Here is a 20,354-nt window from a genome sequence, read left to right as displayed (position 1 = left end):
GGTGATGATGTGATATATAGGTTGTAGTGGAGGGGGAAAGGCTTTATATTAGGGTTTACTGCATCATAATAGTTAGTTGTTGTTTTCTATTTCTATTTGGAAAAGGGAAAACAAGTGAAGGTATAAAAGAAGGAACATAGTCTTTTTGAAGAAAAGGGATTCTTCTAAAGAGTTATCTCATATTCGCTTAGAATAACCTCTTCTGCGGAGCCAGGATTTTGGGTTCTGAACTTGCCATCAAAGTTATAGATTGTCTTGGTTACTAAGTTCAACATTAATGGCGGATAATTGGATACCTACTAAAGGATGGATGTTTGACCCTAGCGATAGTGATGAACTGTACTTGATATTCTGGAAGATTGTCTAATGGGGCGAGCCAACCCCCCTCAAGCTACAATCAACTTTGCAGATGTGTATGGCGATATAAACCCATCGGTGTTCTTTGCTCGTGCTGTTGGAGACTCTTCAAATCCAACAGTCAAATACTTTGTGACTACTACCAAGGAAATATCAGCATCAGGATTCTCGAAAAGTTCCTGGAAAGAAGACAGCATTATTAATGAAGCCACGGGCGGAGGTTTCAAGAAGTGCATGAAGTTTTAGAGGGATAATAGCAGGTGGATAATAATGGGATATTTGTTAAATTTAAATACACCAGGAGTTCAAGAAGATTTAAAAAATGAAGTCATCTGCTGAGTAAGAAGAATTCCAATCAACAATCCTGTTGGTCCAACATCAACTTTCCGGCAGTACCAGCGGGGGAACAACAGGAGGAAGATGAAGCTGACATTGACTTACAACTAATGTTGTGATTTGATGGCATAGGATACGATTTTATGATATATACATACAAGTAAACATGCTCGCGCGAGGCCTCATTGCATTTATTGAGTGTGCTTTGCTTGAATTACATTTGAACAATGTTTTGCCATGAAATTATTCATTTTCTTTCCTATTTAGATTTCAAAATAACCTTAAGTACTGAGTTACTTATGTTGGCTGTCTTGCAGTGCTTTACGAATGCCAGTGCGGCTAGAGCAAAGATTTTGAAGGGCAGGAAGGTTGCAGATGCAAGTTTGGTGTCAAGTTCAGATAATTGCCCTTCACTTATTGATCTCGATGTATCTGAGTGTGGAATAACTTCTTATAATTTTGAATGAGTGAGAGTCTTTTTATTGTAACCAGCTCATACATTCCAAAACAATATATAATATATGTATCTGCATAAAGACAATATTTTACAGAGGAACTAAAGAACACAAAAATACAGTAACCACTCTGTCTCTGCAGGAAAACTGACTTCTGATATGATCCGATTAAGCCACGGTGAATGTTGAAGCATAAGAGCTAATGAAGAGTAGGAAGAAGAAAGTAAGACCGATCATCTTGGTTAAACTTGCATCATTGGAACCACCTTGTGATGATGGTACAGATCCACTTCCTGTAACGCGATATGGTAAGTTAAGTATTTCTAGTTAATCCAGACTATGTTGCTCGGACTCTCCAAAAGTGTTGTCGTACCAAGGTAGAATCTTAAAAAAATGCACTACTTTCGATAGCATTTTTGAAGAGTCTGAGCAACATAGAACTCAATTTGATCTTCCCAAAAACATTGACCAAGTTTAAAGGATTATAATGTACCTGAAGCGTTTGTATTTGGAGAATCTGGTGTTCCAGCGGGAGAGCTAGTTGGGGACCCGGCTGTTACAGGTAGGTAATTAATTAGTGAGCAATCAAATTTGCAAGGGACATAAAGTTTACATTTGATACTCCCTCTTTTTCAATTTATGTGGTCTTACTTTCTTTTTTAGTCTGCTTAAAAAAGAGCGCCTCCTTGTAATAATTTAGTGAATTTTAATTACGATACCTATTTTACCCTTAGGGTTTGTTTGGTATGGAGGAAAATACAATTTCAAAAATATTTTCCAATTTCTCATGTTTGGTTAGAAAACAACTTTCCAAGTGACATTTCAAGCTCATTGTCTCCTCCCCGACCCCCCACCCCTCATAGTATTTTCTTATGTTACATATAAATGCTACTATAATAATACTTTTTTGTTTACTTACCAAACACCAGAAAATAAGTAAGAAAGTCACTTGTTTTCCTAGAAAACATTTTTCAGGATCAAATTCCTATGAAAAACATTTTCCTTCATACCAAACACACCTTTAATGACAACACTCCTTCATGGAAATGAATGACTACATTTAAAACCGCAAGACTCAAAGCGTACTTTTTGTATATTGTACACACATCTTTAGTTTAAGATCACAAGATTCAAAAGCCTTATTTACATTCTTAAACTTTATGCAGAGTCAAACTAAAACATACAAAATGATACAGAAGGAGTATTTTAAAATGAATGGTCTTTCTTACCTTTGCATTTGCTGATTGATGGAGTCTGAACTTTGCAAGCACCAGGAAGAGCCAAAGCTTGAGTCTGGTTAATGTTGAGTCCCATGTTGGAGACACCACCATTAAGGACCTGACACAAACATTCCGGATTGTTCTTAACCACTGTGCCAAGCTGCGTGCAGCATCCTGAGGATGGCGCTGAAGAGTTCCCCTTGATGTAGTTCAGGCAAGGCGACATGCTGACCAACACGTTTGTGCAGTCACTGCTCAATTGAGCAGAAACTCCTGTCAAGATCATCGCCAACGCGATGAAAACAAGCCCCGATGAGTTCCTTAGATTCGCCATTTGATTGTTATTTGGCTAAGAAATCCTAGTGATGTGTAGAATAAATATTTCTGCTTGGAAGTGAAGTTGATGGAAGAAGATGAAAGCGCCTTTGGTTTATATAGGAGATAATTGAGAAGGAAAATCAAAAATAAGATGCTCCTATAATTGGTGACTAAGAAAGGAAAACATATTGTCACAGGTTGGCATTTTGGATTTTTGTCATTAGTTTAAGTTCTATACTCACAGACGGTGTAAAAGGTATTTAAACTATCAAGTTAAAAGGTAATGGTAGGTAACTCCATTTAATAGCTAGCCTATGTTGTTCAGACTCTTCAAAAATATTATCGAGTGCATGTCGGATACTCTATAAGTGATATATTTTTGAAGGACTCAACATAGGTGCGGCAGCATTTTTTGAGAATCAAATCTACTTAATTTAATAGTCTTGACCAAAAAGTAATTTATTATAACATGTTAAATTGTATCGATGATGTAAAAATTTCGTTACATTATCCTGTATATAACTTGAATCTTTTTGTCATAATTTAGAAAAGGAATTAGGTAGAGTTGGATAATGGTTTAGTTATGCAGGTGGCCAACTCATGCTAATTGCTAACTAACTAACCCCACAATTTCTTTATTGGTAAAAAAAAAAGAACGGCTAAGGCTTAAAGCTGCCTAAAGCTAAATTAAAGGCTCATGAATTTAAAGAAAGTTTATGATTGGAATAAAATGAACATGCGAAGCTTCTTATTCCAACTTTTAAAATTCTGCCACTATTATTTCGAAATTAAAGAAGATTTGGTTGGCGTAGTAACGAGATTTAATCTCCATATAAAATTCAGCATTATTAGTATAACGTTGGTTGTTTTTTCTCTTTTCTCATACATAATACTCCTCCGTACTGATTTATGTGATACTTTTCGCTTTTCGAGAGTCAATTTAACTAACTGTGAAGCTAAATGGGATTAGATTAACTCAATATTTTAGTTATATATATTTAAAAATTACATAAAAATACTATAAATTGCAATTTGCCTCGTATCAATTTAGTGAAAAAATATATCTTAAAATGTTGGTCAAAGTTCATGCAGTTTGAATCTTGAGAACTGCTGGAGTATGTGCATATTTTATGTGAGAATCTATTATTTCGGATAAAATATGGACTAAGAATATAACTACTAGTAATACACAAATAAAAAACACGTAGAATAGTAAGCAAAGACTTTCAATTTGTCCTAAAAGTAAACATATTTAAATATTCCATATACTAATTTGTAAATATATTAAACAAAAATCCAATAATAACTCCTGCAATTCTAATTTTTGCTTTGCTAATCATTGCCTAACTTGTCTCTAAACCAAACGACCCTTTAAAGTATACTGTTGCATTTCAAGGAAAAATAACCATACTGTCTAAGGAAAAGTGACCATGCCATGGTTTCTTCACTCCCGTTATTTCCGTTTCTAACCGGCTTTGATAAGCTTTCTTTTGAGCCAAGGGTGTATTGAAAACAATCTCTCTACCTCCCACAGTAAGGTAAGATCTGCGTACATTCTATCCTTCCCAGACTCCATTTGTAAAATTAAACTGGTATGTTGTACTGTCTAAGAAAATTTAGTTTATAATTATTTTTCACGACTGAGTAAGAGATAGAGCCCGTTTGGATTAGCTGAAAAAAAGTGATTTTTAAGCATAAGTGTTTAAAGTACTTTTTAAGTGCTGAAAGTTATTTTATAAATAAACAGTTATGTGTTTGGATAAAAGTGTTGAAGCTGAAAAAAAGTTGATGTGTTTGGTACACAAGTGTTGTTAAGCACTTTTTTTTAATAGTGAGGGTAATATTGAAATTAGAAAAAAAATATAAGGAATAAAAGAGTAAAATCGTTGGCAAACCAAAATAACTTCTAAGTAAAAAAAAAAAAAAGTGTTCCAAACGGGCTCTTAATAAAGTTGCAAGATAAATCAAATTTTATTGGTCTATTTATTTCTGTTTTCCCACTTGCATCTTCAATAATGGCTGACACCTTTTGTAATTAAAAACTTGTTTTATAGACACACGCAACCTCAACTAACAAATTAACCTAAATATTATATTCCCATAACCTGACCAATCATGTAAGAAATATATGGGGTTAATAACAATAGCATAATCTGAACTACACGATATTCACATGATGCAAAGTTGCTCTTTGCTACACTATTATTCATGATAGATGCTCTTAGCTAAACTCTACACATGGGAACCAATAACCATGTATTTTGCTCTGTGAAATGAAGATCAATAGTTTAAATTTAAAAAGGGAAAAGCAATAGTTAGACATTAATCAGTTCCTTTAACAATCCAAATATAGTTGAATAGTCAACTACTTGAAAAAAATAAAGCTTTTGGGTAATTTTTTGTTTACAAAAACCAAACAAGATCTAAATGTAAAATGACGTTATAGGTCTATAACAGTTGATCGCTTTTAAAAAAACAACAAAAACAATTTGAACTAACGAGATTATAATAAAGAGGTTTGATTATACTAGATGTAGGTCAACTGTTTTTTTTTTTTTTTTTTTTTTTTTTTTTTTGTGTGTGTGTGTTGACTATTCCGATACTAAGACAGTTGAATCAGAATTCTCAAGTATTGACAATGATCATTCATAGCCTCAGAATTCAACAGTAATAGAACTGTTCAATTACAGAGTAACTCAAGGATATCCGTAAGTCATTGGATCCTTTTAAAGACATAGGCAGATTCAAAATTAAAACTTGACGGGTTCTAACTTTTTAAATTCTTATTAGTAAACTTATTGCACGTATAAATTATGAGTTTAGAACGTTATATTTGTTGGAATTTTAGAGGTTTTCTCTTTTATGGTGGGACAAGGCATAGAAACACATCTAAGCTATAACGAAATTGTCAACTATACACTTAAACTATAGGGGTCCTATGATCCTCCTAAACTTTTTTTTTTTTTTTTTGAATTATTTACCCCCTGAACTCATATATCACACTTATAATGAGCTCTGTTAAAAAAAATTATTTTTTCCAAAGAACATAAAATAAGAATCATGACCTAGAATGTAGTTAAAGAATAATGTCACAATAAGTTACTACTTATACATGACAAGGATGTGCAAAAATGCATTATTTATCTTACCATGCATATGTAGTAGACTATTGGAGAATTTGGCCACGGCAAGCAAAGCTAGCAGGTCAACAAAACTATTGGGAGCATTTGACAAAAAGTTTGTTAAGGTAGTTGAACTTCATTCACCTGCTTATTCATCAACTTTTATCCTCTATGATTGGAGTAATACATTTTCTCTATAAATTCCCTCTTTAACTCTCCCCACTTAACCATTCAAAATTTCAAATTACAAACATATCTCAAAAACAATTCCGCTAAAATAAACTCTCGATTAACATGGCCTTTTCTTTTCGCTATGTTCTTTTTCTTTCTTGCATTATTATCTTTGCAACTCTGCCTATTAATGCCCAAATTGTGACATCTCCATGTACAGCAACAATGCTGACAAGTTTCACTCCTTGCTTGAATTTCTTGGCCAACAGCAATAGCAATAATGGGACTGCAGCACCATCTCCTGGCTGCTGCAATGCATTGAGAACTATGATGGGAAATGGCACTGCTTGTCTCTGTGTTATTGCAAATGGTGGAATTCCCTTTCAAATTCCTATTAATCCTAATACAACCATGTCTCTTCCTCGTGCTTGTAACATGGCTCGTGTTCCCCTCCAATGCAAAGGTAAGAATTTTAACGGCGCACTATGCTCTTGCTATGTGCTTGTTCGGGAAAGAATCAGACCATATGGAGTCTTATGTATTTACCTTGTATTTATGCAAGAGGTTGTTCTTGCGGTTTGAATCCATGACCTCCTATTTCCGTTGCGCCATGGCTGCCCTTTACTCCTTTTATCACAAATGGAAGCCTAGTGAACTAAGCTCCCTCTATGCATGGTAGGGTCTGGGGAAGGGTGGGGTCATATTGAGTCTTTTTATGCGGTTTTATCTTGCATTTCTGCGAGAGACTGTTTCTGCCGCTTAAACCTGTGATTAGTGGTGGAGCCAGCATTTATATAAGGGGGTTCAAAAATTTCACACCGGGATGTTCAAACCCTCTTTCTCGCTTTACTAGAATTTTCCCTCATATTTGAGGGGATGCAACAACTTATATATAACAAAGAAAAAAACTACTATTGTCATAGTATAATTTTTCAGCAAAAGAATTTAAGTGAACCCATTTCTCAAAACTAGCTCTACTGTAGACTACCTTCTAGTTATACGACAATAACTTTTACCACTCCGTCAAGGCTCCCATTTATTACTCTATCATAAATAAGATGATTTATGACTACTATTATGTTTATCTATAAATAATTGTTTCCATTTTTATTGGTACAACTTTTTATATGGTTACTAACACCCTTAGTGATTCTCTTGATTGCAGCCTCCAGTCCACCTGCCGCGGCTCCAGGTATATATTAGACTGTTATTACATATTTCATGTCTTCTAATAATAATGTCCATATTTCAAGGATTATATCATAAAATGATGTGAATCTAATATTTTTGTCAAATAGGTCCTGCTGGAACAGGGGCTCCAAGTGCTTCACCAACATCAGCTCCCAGTCCTTCTCCTAGTCCTAAAGGTATTACTTAATAGTATAATTTTGTGGTCCATATTAACTGATAAAATCTATGGTGTTCGGATCCTTCAGAAATGTCGCGGTATGTATCATATCCTTCAAAAGTTATTCTTCTTGGAGGATTCGACACAGCTGCGACGGTATTTTGAGAGGATCGAGCAACATAGATTAAAACTTTTAAAAGCTATGTTGATCGATCCTGGCGTGTCGTGTTTATATCAGATCCTTCAAAAGTTATTCAAAGAACGGAGGATCTGACACAAGTATGACAACGTTTTTGGAGGATCCGAGCAACATAGTTTAAAAGTTCATTACTTACAACTTGATACCGAATTTTTCCATACTAACCAATTACTAGCTAGTTGTTCGGATCCTTAAATGTCGTGAAGTGTGCATCGGATCCTTCAAAAGTTATTCAATTTTGAAGGATCCAACACAACTACGACGACACTCTAAAAGAATCCGAGCAGCATAGATTAAAAGTTTATGAATTTAGACGATTTTAACCTGATAATGAATTTAATTTGCACAAGTAGTTCTGATATAACTTAAACTCATATAATTCTGTCCATACTAACTGATTAAAAGTTGTGTTACTCGGATCCTTCAAAAATGACGATGAGTATGTATTTAATCCTCCAAAATTTATTCTTTTTGGAGGATCTGACACGAATGTAGTGACATTCTGAGAGGATCCGAGCAACATAAACTAAACGTTTATGAATTATACGAATTTAAATTGATAATAAATTTGCACAGGTACAACAAATTTCCAGCCAATGTCACCAGCTCTGGCACCACAAGCTGATGCAGTTCCTACTTTAACTCCACCATCTCCATCTGCGACGAATTCTGGCCGCCGTCAAAACCCTGTTACACCGTCAACTGCACCTTCTCTTAGCTATGGTTTTTCACCATTAGCCCTCATTGCTGCATTTGGTGCAATTGCTTTTATGTTGTATTAGTTTGAAATCAGACAGTACTAGAATTAGTGAATTTGTGGGGTTGTTTATGTCATTTATTTTGGAGATATGTATTATTTTGTTATACAACTATTCTTTGATGTAATATAGAATCCTGAAAAGATTATGTATTTCTTGTTGTATTAGTACAGGGACTCCTGTGAAATTTTTATAATTTGGGTGTTTGTTACGTAAATTTTTTAGGGGTATCCTATTTCGACACACTATTTAATTTGTACCGAATTATGTAAGATTTTTTGCATGTCTAACCACTTTGAAACAAACTTAAGATATGCGGTGCCTGAAGTTTCATATGCTTAATATCCAGTTGAGACTGAATGGTGCAACAAGACCAAAAGAATGTTTCAACACTATCTCAATGAGTTTGACTTCAATTAGCCCATATGAAATTTTTTCTAATGGAAGAATTATGACTAAGAAGGGAAATATTTGTGCTCATCTGCAACATTTGTAGCATGACAAGCTAGAAAGCGCTTAAAGCACCAAATGTATGAAATGAGTAGGTCACAAGCATGCAAAAACACTCATGACCACAAAGCATAAATTCATACACTATTTTCTTACAACTTCATTATCCTAATTGAAAACTTGTTAATGAAAATGCACACTCTCAAGTTCACTTGGGCTTTTGCATCACTTCTAATTATTTTTACATTGTTCCCAATAGCAACATGTCATTTTCCACAATGTTCATTTGAGGGGATAAACTTGGAAAAATGCATGGATCAAGGCAAAAGTACTCCAACATCTTTTAATTCTTGTTGCAATGCACTCAATCAAGTGATTCAAGCAGGATATTATTGCTTGTGTGCAATATTAGGCTCTTCTAGTCCTCTTATAAAAGCCTCACTAGTGCTGCCTTTGTCTAATTGCTTCATCGCAATACCTCCATTGACACAATGCCAAGGTAAATAAGATAATCTTGATTCCAACTTCTTTGTATCATCCGCTTATTATAACTCCCTTCGTTCCAGTTTACGTGATGTAATTTAACTCAGTGCAGAGTTTAAGAAAAAAAAAAAAAATTCGAAACTTGTGATTTTAGACATGTCATAACATTTATATCAACGACGGCGAAGCCAAAAATTTGTACAAAGGGATTCAAAAAGATAGTTCAATGTCATGCCGAGGATTTGAACCCCTAATTAGAGTAATTTTTTAACTCCCTTTGCCATTAACTAAAACATTTTCTTGTATCAAGGGGATTCAACAATTTGTACATGACCACAAAACTCTTTCTTTTCCTCTATTTGGACATTGTAATATTTCGATGAAACAAGATTCTACCTAGCTCTGCTTTTTTTTGTGTGGCTATAAAACTTTTAAAACAACAACTTTCAAAAGTTTTATAGCCACACAAATGTTATGACACGTTTAAGACCATAAGTTTAAAAGTTTTTTTTTTTTTTTAACTTCATATCCAATCAAATTATGCCACAAATTGAAACACAGGGAGCACTACTATTTATTCATGTACTTTGTAATTTGTTTATTCTTTGAGAAAGCTTTACAGCAAGGTGTCAAGTTTTGGGGCTAATTTCTTTTGTTTTTCAATTCAACTTCTTTTGTAGCATTTGAAGCAATGGTTCCTCCTGTACAAGAAATGAAGCCACCACCAAGTAGACCAATACCAGTTTTTTTGCCTCCAAAAGAGCCACCACCATCACCACTACCATCTGTTCCAAAGGACTTGGTGCTGCCATTGCCACCAAACATGGATGATACTCCAGTTCTAAATTCTAGTAGACATCATCATAATGTTACAATTCAGTCACCAGAATTGAAAATTCCTTGTAAGGAAGGATATTTGACATCATTTGGTGGAGATAGCAGGAAAATTATGTTGTATGCAAGGGTCATTGTGCTCATAGTGTCAACACTTCATGTAATGCTTAACTCTTAAATTTTGAATTTGATTAATTTGTTGGACTCCTTTTCTCAAATCTTTGTATTAACAATATTAATCCAAAAAAAGAGGCTGGAAGGTATTAAGCAGGCAAAGAACAATAGAAAATAAAAGTTAGAGGGAGCCATATATGGCTTTACTTTCGTAGAGAAAAATTGGTTGCATACATCCACTTACTATAAACAGAAACATAAGCCTACAAAATATCTTATACTATTTGTATTTAGAGATCTCCCGTGTTATTTTTGAACTTTCGTACATGCTAAACATTACTCTCTGTTCCAGTAAAAACATGACGCATTTCTAACTCTAGAAATAATTTAATTTAGGCTTCTTATTTATTTAATCTTAGTACATATATAGTATGGCATGTTTAAGATAACAAGTTTTTAAAAATTCATAACCACACAATATTATGACATATTTAAGACTATAATTTTTTTTTTTAAAATCATATCTTTCTTAAGTTTCATGGTCAATCAAATATGTTCATATAAATTAAAATGTAGTGAGTACAATTCTCTGAAGCATTCTCTTTAAAAGTTCTAATATGAGTGCTTTCTCCCTGAGTCCGGAACCAAAATGCCCCAAAAAAACCATTTTGAACCAAAATACCTCAACAACAAAAAAATGTTACAAAAGTACCTTTAGTGCAGTAAAATCTCATGCGCTAAAGCACTTAACCGTAACGGCCCCGTTAAGTTCTTTAGCGCATTATTTTCCTGCGCTATAGCAATTTCTCTCTCCACTATAGCGCAGTAAAATACTGCGCTATAGGACTCAACTTAAACCCGTCGGGTTCCACCACTGGTCCCTCCAGTGGCAAAAAAAAAAAATTGAAAACGCCATTGGAGGCGAAACCGAGGTGGTCCCCACATCCAAAACGTCATTTTCTATTAAATTTCGTCCGGAAAATTTAGATTCTCGGTATATTCAAGTCAAGGAGCAAGATTCTAAGTTCGAATTTTGGAAAAAAGCGGCGTACAATTCGATTAAAATAACTCTACAAAAAATCTTCGATTAAAGTTTTCTACTATGAACTTTTGTTATTATTTTGTTATATACATTATATTCTAAGCATGCTTAACATTTAATATATTTTAGGATTCGGCACCAGCGGGTCCACCAGAGCCACCCACTCAGGCGTTTTCTCATGGGTCTGCCGAGCCAGCGGTGTCTTCCTATGTGACTGTCAAGCCACAGGTAAACTTTTTATTAAAATTTGTTTTATTCAATATAAGGTAAATATTTAATATACATATTTGATTATTTAAAGTACTTATTTTAAATATGTATGTTACTTATTATTTCGTTTTTTTCATATTTTAGGATTCGGCGCCAGTGGGTCCACAGGAGCGACCCATTCAGGAGCATTCTCATCAGCCTGCCGAGGCAGAGGTGTCTTCTCATGAGACTACCGAGGCGCATGTAAGTTTTTTACTTAAAATTAATTTTATTCAATATAAGGTAAATATTTATTTAATTTTTATAACCTTTACTTGGACTTCGAACAAAGATCTCGTCCAGGAGACTACCTCATATTCACCACCAAACCCATCTCAGAAGCCTACTCAGGCACCCGTTGACACACAGGTTTGATTATTCAACAAACGTTAATGGATTCAATATAAATAAGAAATGGTACTAATTATTATATATTTTTGTGTTCATCCTTCGGTGCCCGCGGTGGCAACTCCTGACGAGGAAGAGTCCGAGTTTCCAGACCCAGGTCATGATGAGGTTCTGCCCGTGCGAGCGGGACCAGATCCCAAGAAGAAGCACATTCTAGTCAAGGGCGCACGGGCCAGGGGAAGAGGAGATGATCATGACTTGGAGCTCCCGGTTATTAAGAGGAAAAAGGGCGATGGAGACGATGGTGAGGGCGGTGGGGATGGTATGAGCCTTAGGCCTATGGATAGTCTCCGGCATACTGCATGTGGGCCCATCCTCGATAGTGTATATACATTAGTGTTGTACAGTTTATCGTAAATATTATATATTTTTTGCATATTTATAAATATTATCTTATTCTTTATTATTGTTTATAATTTCACATCCTAAATTGATAATTAAAAAAAACGTGACACATTCGAAATAAAGTTAAGCATTAAATTAAAAATAAGACGAAACCCTAAAAGATAGATAACGTAAAGCTAATGACTACAAGTCTTCAAACAAAAAAGGACTTCGAGCACTTTTCAACCACTAAAACGATAATCCAAAGTATTGCGTATTCTTGATGTATTGAGCCTATCTTATTAATTGTCCAAATATAAGTAGGGTTCTATATGAAATATTGAAGTTCCGGAGTCTCAAAGCATGATAAATATACGGCTAAATTACGTAAAAAGGAGTGAAAATGTAAGAAGAGGCTGTTTGTAAAAAATGGTGGAGTCTATGGTCGCGATATTTTATCGCGCTATGTATGAGAGAAATTGCTATATACAGAAAATAATGCGCTAAAGAACTTAACTTAATCGTTATTAAGTCTTTAGCGCGCATTTTACTGCGCTAAAGGTACTTTTGTAACATTTTTTTGTTGTTGGGGTATTTTGGTTCAAAATATTTTTTTTTGGGGCATTTTGGTTCGGGACTCTTTCTCCCTTAATGACCTTATACGACATAAATCTGAATTTTTCAGGACTCTAATGCGAATACCAAATACAAAATAAGAAAAAAATATACTCTTCGTTTGATGGACAAGTTTAAACTCACGTAACACCGACGCCACTTTAAAAAAAAACTAGTCTTAAATATGTTCATATAAATTAAAATGTAGTGAGTACAATTCTCCGAAGCATTCTCTTTAAAAATTCTAATACGAGTGCTTTCTCCCTTAATGACCTTATACGATATAAATTTGAATTTTTCAGGACTCTAATGCGAATACCAAACACCAAATAAGAAAAAAATATACTCTTCGTTTGATGGACAAGTTTAAACTCACGCAACACCGACGCCACTCCCAGCGCAACCCCCCCCCCCCCCAACACACACACACACAACCCCAGATCCCCTCCTTTCGCCTTTCGAATTTCAAATTAAACTCTATAGATGAACTTCACTAGTACATTCGACTTTCTAGAGAGCTTGTGGTAAATAAGAAGACCACATCACCCTGCTCAGTCACAAAACCAGCCAAATTAGTCCACGTGAATAAGTTGCTTTTGAGGCCCAGACTTTACTTACGTGGATCCAAAAATATCCACCCTTTTTTTTCCATGCCGATAGGCTATGGACCTATAAATGCACCACCTAACTCCTCAACAACATCATTCAATACAACTGACTTCATATAATAGAAATAAAATAATCTCCTCCTTTCTTATTCTCATCAAATATCAAATCGTTTCTGTTTTTTGTTAAGAGAAAGAGAAAACTATATTGTAATTTTTTGAGTGTTAAATTAGTTAACATATAAATGGCAACTTGTGGTGGCATGCAGTCCATGATATTGGGAACTCCAGTTTCAAATTTCTCTAAAAAGAATCAGTTGGTTCCTTGCTGTTATTTTCCACAAACTCAGAGGAATTCTGGTCTCCGTGTTAAGTGTATGTCCGAGGTAAGCTAGCCTACGTTATATACAACGACTGTATAAATATTTTCATGTTGTTATAGCAGATTACTTATCATTTTTATCAGATTACTTATTACTGTCGAAATTAAATTATAAATACTGTCAGTATAGAAAAAATTCAGTATGATTAGATTATCCAAAAGATTTTCATAGTTAATCTTTTGAAAAATAACTTAGGGGACCTGTGACCAGATGGTATGAATAAAAAAAAAATCGATATAATAGTGTATAACTATGTGTAATTGAACATAATGTAAACTCATTAATGCTAAGCAAGAGATTTACTAGTATTATTTATCTGATTATGTAGATAAATTTTACATAGCCAGTACTTTTTGGGTCTTTATGTAACTAGCTACTTTGAAATTAACGAAGTATTGACCTTTTTTTTTTTTTTTTTTGAATAATTTGCAGGATGGTGAGAAGGACCAAACTCCAAGCACCTTGGGTGATACTGTTCCAACACCGAAACCAACACCTCCTCCTGTTGCTAAGGTCGAGCTCCTGTAACTTTTTCAAAAACATTATCTTAAATTCTGACATATTTGCCAACAATATACTCGTTCTGATTATAAATTATATAAAAGTAAAATGAGAAGGTAAAAGATAAATTATTTTTAAAAATATAAAAGTATCACTTTTCTGTTGGCGTTGTTTTTGAAACTAACTAACGTTTTACAAATCACTTTTGAGATAATTGGATATAAATTGCTTTGATAGCCAAATATTAAAATATCTTCTATTTTGTATAAAATATGTATATATATATATTGTATATTAACTTTTGAATATATAAATATACATTTTTTTTGTCGGCTGTTATTTTGTTTGAGACAACTATAGTGCAAAAATCTCGTAGTGACTTAAATTCTTTTTATCATTTACCATCTAAAGTTGTGGCATAAAAGTCCTCAATTCTTAATCAGAAATCTCAAGTTCGAATTTCAGTTCTAACATTGTTCCTTTATGAACAAACAGCCCAGCACCAGTTTCAGGGACCTGTTCGCCTTCAGTGGACCTGCACCAGAGCGTATCAACGGGAGGCTGGCCATGATTGGATTTGTCGCCGCCATTGGCGCTGAACTCGCCACTGGCAGCGACATATTCGCTCAGCTATCGAGCGGCGGTTTCTCTTGGTTCTTGGGGACAAGCGCATTGCTCACATTGGCTTCTATTATTCCTCTATTTCAAGGTGTTAGTGCTGAGAAAAAGTCTAATGGGATAATGACAGCCGATGCTGAGATTTGGAACGGAAGATTTGCTATGGTGGGATTAGTTGCTTTGGCTTTTACTGAATATGTTAAAGGGGGTGCACTTATCTAAGTGTGAATTTTTTAACCGTCTACCTTTTATGTAATTTATTGATTATATATATATACTACAAGTGTTGATGTTAACATATTAGAGTGGGAAATGTATGTAAAAATATTTGTTTGGTGTAGTTTTTATTTCTTGAAATGCTCGGAACTCAGTCCATAAGAACAGGAGGCGAAGAGGGGCTTACCTGAACGTTGACATATGTTTGGTCAGTGATAATCACCGGATCTACAACAAGTTGATTGTTTTTACATATCAGTGCAACTCATGAAAAAGCATCAGTACTTATGTCGAACATGTCAGTGAAGTTAATAAGTCCAATAGTTGAAAATGATTTGTGATTCTAGTTTCAGTTAGGCAGATTACGGGGATGGGATTGCCCTATTCAACCAATTCAAGTTCTTCTGAACTTTAGGTTATTACGGCCGCAGTAGTTCTAGATTATTATCTTCATTGGGGTGTTAGATTAAAACCTTGAGCTGCCTCTGGAAATGTCATTGATTCCTGGAGGGAGCTCAAGGATTTAATCTAAAACCCCAATGAATTTCCTTCTTTGGAACTACCACGACTGTAATATAACCCAATGTTCAGGAGATACTTCAGTTTACTAGTTGAATGAAACAAGAGTTTACTAGTTGAATGAAACAAGCCATCTATAATATGCTTAGCTGAAACCAAAATGACAAATCATTACACTAACCCGTACAACATAAGTGCAAATGGTTTTTCATGTGCAATTGTCCTGACATGGAAAAGCAACAAGCTTATTGTAGATACAATGGCTATCACTGACCAGGAAATACATGTCGACACTCATGTTAGGCCCTATTCGCTTCGTTGGATGCTTTAGTTAGTATACGCCAGTCGTGTTAGGAGTAGTTGTGTTGGCTTTCACTATATTAAAGAGATTGCCCTTCTCCAAGTGTGAATATTGTAAACATCTCCATTTTTACGTAGTTTATCGATTATGATGCAATGTAATTTTGTTAACCCGGTAAAGAGTATAACTATTTGTCAAAATGTTAAAATGACCAGCTCGGAACTTAGGTCATAAAGAACACAGGGGCTAACCTGGACTTTGACATGTATTTCCTGGTCAGTATGCTTGGAATTCAGATGTTTCACATAGCACGGTTATGGGTGAAATGCTGTATGCTTGATGTTAAAGCCACTCTGCTTGAACGCAGCTACATTGAAACAACATCTGATATCACTGCTCATATTCATGTCTATCAGTCTAAATATTTCATACTTTTAAGACAGCAGATTTTACAATGTATAGCCCAACACGAATTGTTCAAGAAAAAAGGCAGCTTATTGTATCACATTATATATGAAATGCGAAGGCATTGCTGTGAAACATGTTATACCTAACAAAAGGAGAATATAGTTCCAATTTAAATTGTCACAGCAAACTGCAGTCCATAGGTCCACATCGACTAATATCGATCATGACCAGAATTTCTTTCGATTATCCAAAAAGTTAAGGCACAGAAAGTAGCTGAAAGAAGCTTGAATTCAAATGCGAGTCTCAAGATAGAACTACAAATCAACTTCAGACCAATTGATCCAATTCCATTCACAAAAAATTCTGAGTTGTATATCAGATTGCAAATTGACATCCAAATTGATCTAATTCATTCACATCACAAAAACTTTCCGAGTTGTATATCATGACAGCGCCATTGAATTCAAAATTATCAAAACAAAAGCCATTTCCACAGACAGCTATGAAGCGGTTTACTCCAAATCGTTTTCAAAACTAGAAGTTGATTGATTCTAAAACTCTTGAGATGCAGAGCCGATATCTCCCTTGCCTGATCCAGCCTTTTTAGGCAATAGATTGTGGTGAATATTGGGCAGGACACCTCCATTAGCAATAGTAACATGACCTAAAAGCTTGCTCAGCTCCTCATCATTCCTCACAGCCAACTGAATATGCCTCGGCACTATACGATTTTTCTTGTTATCCCTTGCTGCATTCCCAGCCAACTCCAGCACCTACATCAAACAATTATAATAATTTAGACTCTTGAGATAGTACAATTTTATCACATCAAAATATCCAACTCCAGCATCAGAGTCTTCGGTTATTCATCAAATGTTTGACACAATCCATTACGAAATATCTTTATCTGATCAATAACATAAATTAATCATAGAATCCTAGCAGTAACTCGTTAACAAAGTTTATACACCCACAATCACAACAGATTAAGAGCAAACAAAATCTCCATAGCATAAATAAATATCAAATCTCTAAACTGCCAAATAGATGAATTCACAAGTCAGATGAAACCAAATCATTTAAGTTTAAATACAATCGGCCAAATCAAGTAAACATCTTTATAGGCTCATCAAATGTTTGTCACAATCCATTATCAAAATATCTTACCCAACTATAAACTTGAATCAATCACACAAATTCCATTTTAAATAACAAAACAGAAAACTGTCTAATAGATGAATTCAGAAGTCAAATGAAACCAAATTAATCAGTGCACCCGCTCCAGTTTATGTCACGTAATTTGGAGTAAATCTGAATTCAATCGACCAAATCAAGCAGAAATCACATATATTGAAGTAAATTTGAATTCAATCGACCAAGTCATGTAAAAAAAACCCACATAAATCAGAGTAACTTTGAACTCAATTGACCAAAATCAAGTAACAGGTCACATAAATTGGACTACATTTGAATTCAATTGACCAAATCAAGTAAAAATCACACAAAACTGGAGTAAATTTGAACTCAATCCACCAAAATCAACTTAAAAAATCACATAAGTTGGAGCAAGTTTGAATTCGACGACCAACTCAAGCATAAAGTCATATAAACTGAAGTAAATTTGAACTCAATCGACCAACGCAGGCATAAAATCACATAAATTATAGTGAATTTGAATTCAATCGACCAAATAAAGTAAATTTGAATTCAATTGACCAAAGCAAGTAAGAAAAAGTCACATAAAAGTAAATTTGAATTCAATCTACCAAAATCAAGTAAAACAAATCACATAAATTCAAGTTTAATGTGAACTCAATTGACCAAAACAAGTAAAACAATCGCACGAAATTGGAATAAATTTGAATTCAATTGACCAAATCAAGTACAGCACCAACACATTCAGCAGATCTAAAACCGCGAGTTCCAAGTCTTATAATCACAACTGTTATGTTATAACATGTTTAAAACCACAAATATCAAAACTATTCCAGATCCAAACCATATCACATAAATTGGAGTAAATTTGAATTCAATCGAACAAAAACAAGTGAAAAAAATGTCACATCTCAACATCTTTTGAGACACTTTGATTACAATTTTAAAGACCTAGACACTGATTTTGATGCCTTAGGCTTCCCTCTACCGGCGTGCCATCGCCCTTGCCTTATCCTCCACCGGAACTCATTTCTTTCCAATGAAACAGAAAATCTAAACCTAACCTCTCAATTTGTGTAGAATAGTGGAGCAGAAATGTATTAGGAAGAAACTACCGATATATATATAGACTAAATTAAGTAAAAAACCACAATAATTACCTCAATAGCGAGGTAAATTGGAGTAAATTTGAATAATCGACCAAATCAAGTAAAAATAACAATAATTACCTCAGCAGCGAGGTAAATTGGAGTAAATTTGAATTCAATCAACCAAATCAAGTTAAATCACATAAATTGAAGTAAACTTGAATTGAATAGACCAAATCAAGCATAAAATCACATAAATTGGAGTAAATTCAAACTCAATCTACCAAAACAAGTAAAAACTCACACATATAAACTAAATTTGAATTCAATCGACCAAATCAACTTAAAAAAGCATGAATTTGAGTGAATTTGAATTCAATTGACCAAATCAAGTAAAAATCACATAAATTCGAGTTTAATTTGAACTCAATTGACCAAAATCAACTTAAAAACGCATAAAATTTGGAGTAAATTTGAATTATCGACCAAATCAACAACAAATCACATAAATTAGAGTAAATTTGAATTCAATCGACCAAATCAAGTAAAAATCACAATAATTACCTCAGCAGCAAGGTAAATTGGAGAAAATTTGAATTCAATCAACCAAATCAAATAAATTGTAGTAAATTTGAACTAAATCAACCAACTCAAGCATAAAATCACATAAACTGAAATAAATTTGAACTCAATCCATTAGAATCAAATAAATTTGAGCAAATATGAACTCAATCGACTAAAATCACACAAATCAACTAATTTTAAATTCAATAGACCAGATCAAGTATAAAATTACCTCAGCTGCTAGGTATTCAAGGACGGCAGATAAATAAACAGGTGCACCAGCACCAACACGTTCAGCATACTTTCCATTTTTAAGAAAACGTGCAATCCTACCAACAGGAAATTGTAGACCCGCTTTTGAAGACCTAGACACTGATTTTGCTGCCTTAGGTTTCCCTCTACCGCCGCCGCCCTTGCCTGATCCTCCACCGGAACTCATTCTATTACTTTCCGATGAAAAAGAAAACCCTAAACCTAGTTATTGATTTTTGTGTAGAAGAAATGAGGAAGAGAGTACGGAAGTATATATAGGAGGAAATGGTGTGTTCTGATTGGTGGATACGCGTAGTAGTGGGCCTACATGTTTTGGGTATTGCGCGGGAGATTAAACTAAAAATGTTGAATGGCGCTCTTTTGTAATTATATAATCCTTTCGTTTACTTTTACTTGTCTACTTTTAATTTTGTACATTCTTTAAAAATTAATAAATAAAATACTCCTTCCGTTTCAATTTATATAAACTCATTTGATTCGCGTGCATTTAATTTAAAAAGAGAGGAAGACTTTCAAACTTGTGGTTCAAAATAAGTCTTGAAAATTTGTAATACCGTAAATCATTCATAAAAGTGAATTTGTTTCCAAATTGGGAAAGAGGTCATTTATTTTGGCACGGACTAAAAAGAAAATAGATTCAAACAAATTGAAACAGAGGGAGTATGTATTTTACTATAATATCTATATTAATCAGTGTATAGTGTCATTGAATTTGAATAATAATTTGAAAATGAGTAATTAATGTTAAGAGTAAAAATAAAAAACAAAAAAAGTTTGTCTTTCTTTGATAGGATAAAGTAGACAAGTAAAATTAAAAATTTATTTTTAGTATTGTGAACAAGTAAAAGTGAATGGAGGGAGTAGTTAGGGGTCGTTTGGTTTATCTATTGGAACAACATAAAATATGTCATTTGATTTCT

At 34.1% G+C, this 20,354-nt stretch overlaps 5 protein-coding genes and 1 long non-coding RNA gene across 6 annotated transcripts; 3 read left to right on the top strand and 3 right to left on the bottom strand.

Moving 5' to 3' along the window:
- Nucleotides 1-1,169: 1,169 nt before the first annotated feature.
- On the bottom strand, nt 1,170-2,819 carry LOC132044653 (non-specific lipid transfer protein GPI-anchored 5-like). Its single transcript, XM_059435159.1, has 3 exons — nt 2,378-2,819; nt 1,642-1,701; nt 1,170-1,441 (listed from the first exon to the last, which is right to left on the bottom strand). Exons 1-3 carry the CDS (start codon nt 2,700-2,702, stop codon nt 1,317-1,319), a joined length of 510 nt encoding a protein of 169 aa, XP_059291142.1. The 5' UTR covers nt 2,703-2,819; the 3' UTR covers nt 1,170-1,316.
- Nucleotides 2,820-6,024: 3,205 nt separating this feature from the next.
- LOC132044696 (non-specific lipid transfer protein GPI-anchored 20-like) lies at nt 6,025-8,501 on the top strand. Its single transcript, XM_059435206.1, has 4 exons — nt 6,025-6,442; nt 7,145-7,171; nt 7,278-7,346; nt 8,103-8,501. The coding sequence occupies exons 1-4, from the start codon at nt 6,103-6,105 to the stop codon at nt 8,306-8,308; spliced, it is 642 nt and encodes a 213-aa protein (XP_059291189.1). The 5' UTR covers nt 6,025-6,102; the 3' UTR covers nt 8,309-8,501.
- A 130-nt stretch (nt 8,502-8,631) lies between these two features.
- Nucleotides 8,632-10,229, top strand: LOC132044708 (uncharacterized). Its single transcript, XM_059435215.1, has 2 exons — nt 8,632-9,233; nt 9,898-10,229. Exons 1-2 carry the CDS (start codon nt 8,921-8,923, stop codon nt 10,227-10,229), a joined length of 645 nt encoding a protein of 214 aa, XP_059291198.1. The 5' UTR covers nt 8,632-8,920.
- Nucleotides 10,230-13,501: 3,272 nt separating this feature from the next.
- Nucleotides 13,502-15,213, top strand: LOC132044698 (early light-induced protein 1, chloroplastic). The gene is made up of 3 exons (XM_059435207.1): nt 13,502-13,794; nt 14,224-14,304; nt 14,788-15,213. Exons 1-3 carry the CDS (start codon nt 13,654-13,656, stop codon nt 15,130-15,132), a joined length of 567 nt encoding a protein of 188 aa, XP_059291190.1. The 5' UTR covers nt 13,502-13,653; the 3' UTR covers nt 15,133-15,213.
- A 1,411-nt stretch (nt 15,214-16,624) lies between these two features.
- Nucleotides 16,625-19,661, bottom strand: LOC132044699 (probable histone H2AXb). Its single transcript, XM_059435208.1, has 2 exons — nt 19,394-19,661; nt 16,625-17,127 (listed from the first exon to the last, which is right to left on the bottom strand). The coding sequence occupies exons 1-2, from the start codon at nt 19,598-19,600 to the stop codon at nt 16,906-16,908; spliced, it is 429 nt and encodes a 142-aa protein (XP_059291191.1). The 5' UTR covers nt 19,601-19,661; the 3' UTR covers nt 16,625-16,905.
- On the bottom strand, nt 17,253-18,631 carry LOC132044700 (uncharacterized). The gene is made up of 2 exons (XR_009412242.1): nt 18,137-18,631; nt 17,253-17,942 (listed from the first exon to the last, which is right to left on the bottom strand). It is a non-coding gene; the product is annotated as an uncharacterized LOC132044700 (long non-coding RNA).
- Nucleotides 19,662-20,354: the final 693 nt, after the last annotated feature.

This window comes from Lycium ferocissimum, unplaced genomic scaffold, assembly GCF_029784015.1.
Source record: "Lycium ferocissimum isolate CSIRO_LF1 unplaced genomic scaffold, AGI_CSIRO_Lferr_CH_V1 ctg51, whole genome shotgun sequence".
Lineage (NCBI taxonomy): Eukaryota > Viridiplantae > Streptophyta > Magnoliopsida > Solanales > Solanaceae > Lycium > Lycium ferocissimum.
Note: the sequence above shows the minus strand (reverse complement) of the source record. Positions and strands in the feature narration are given on the sequence as shown.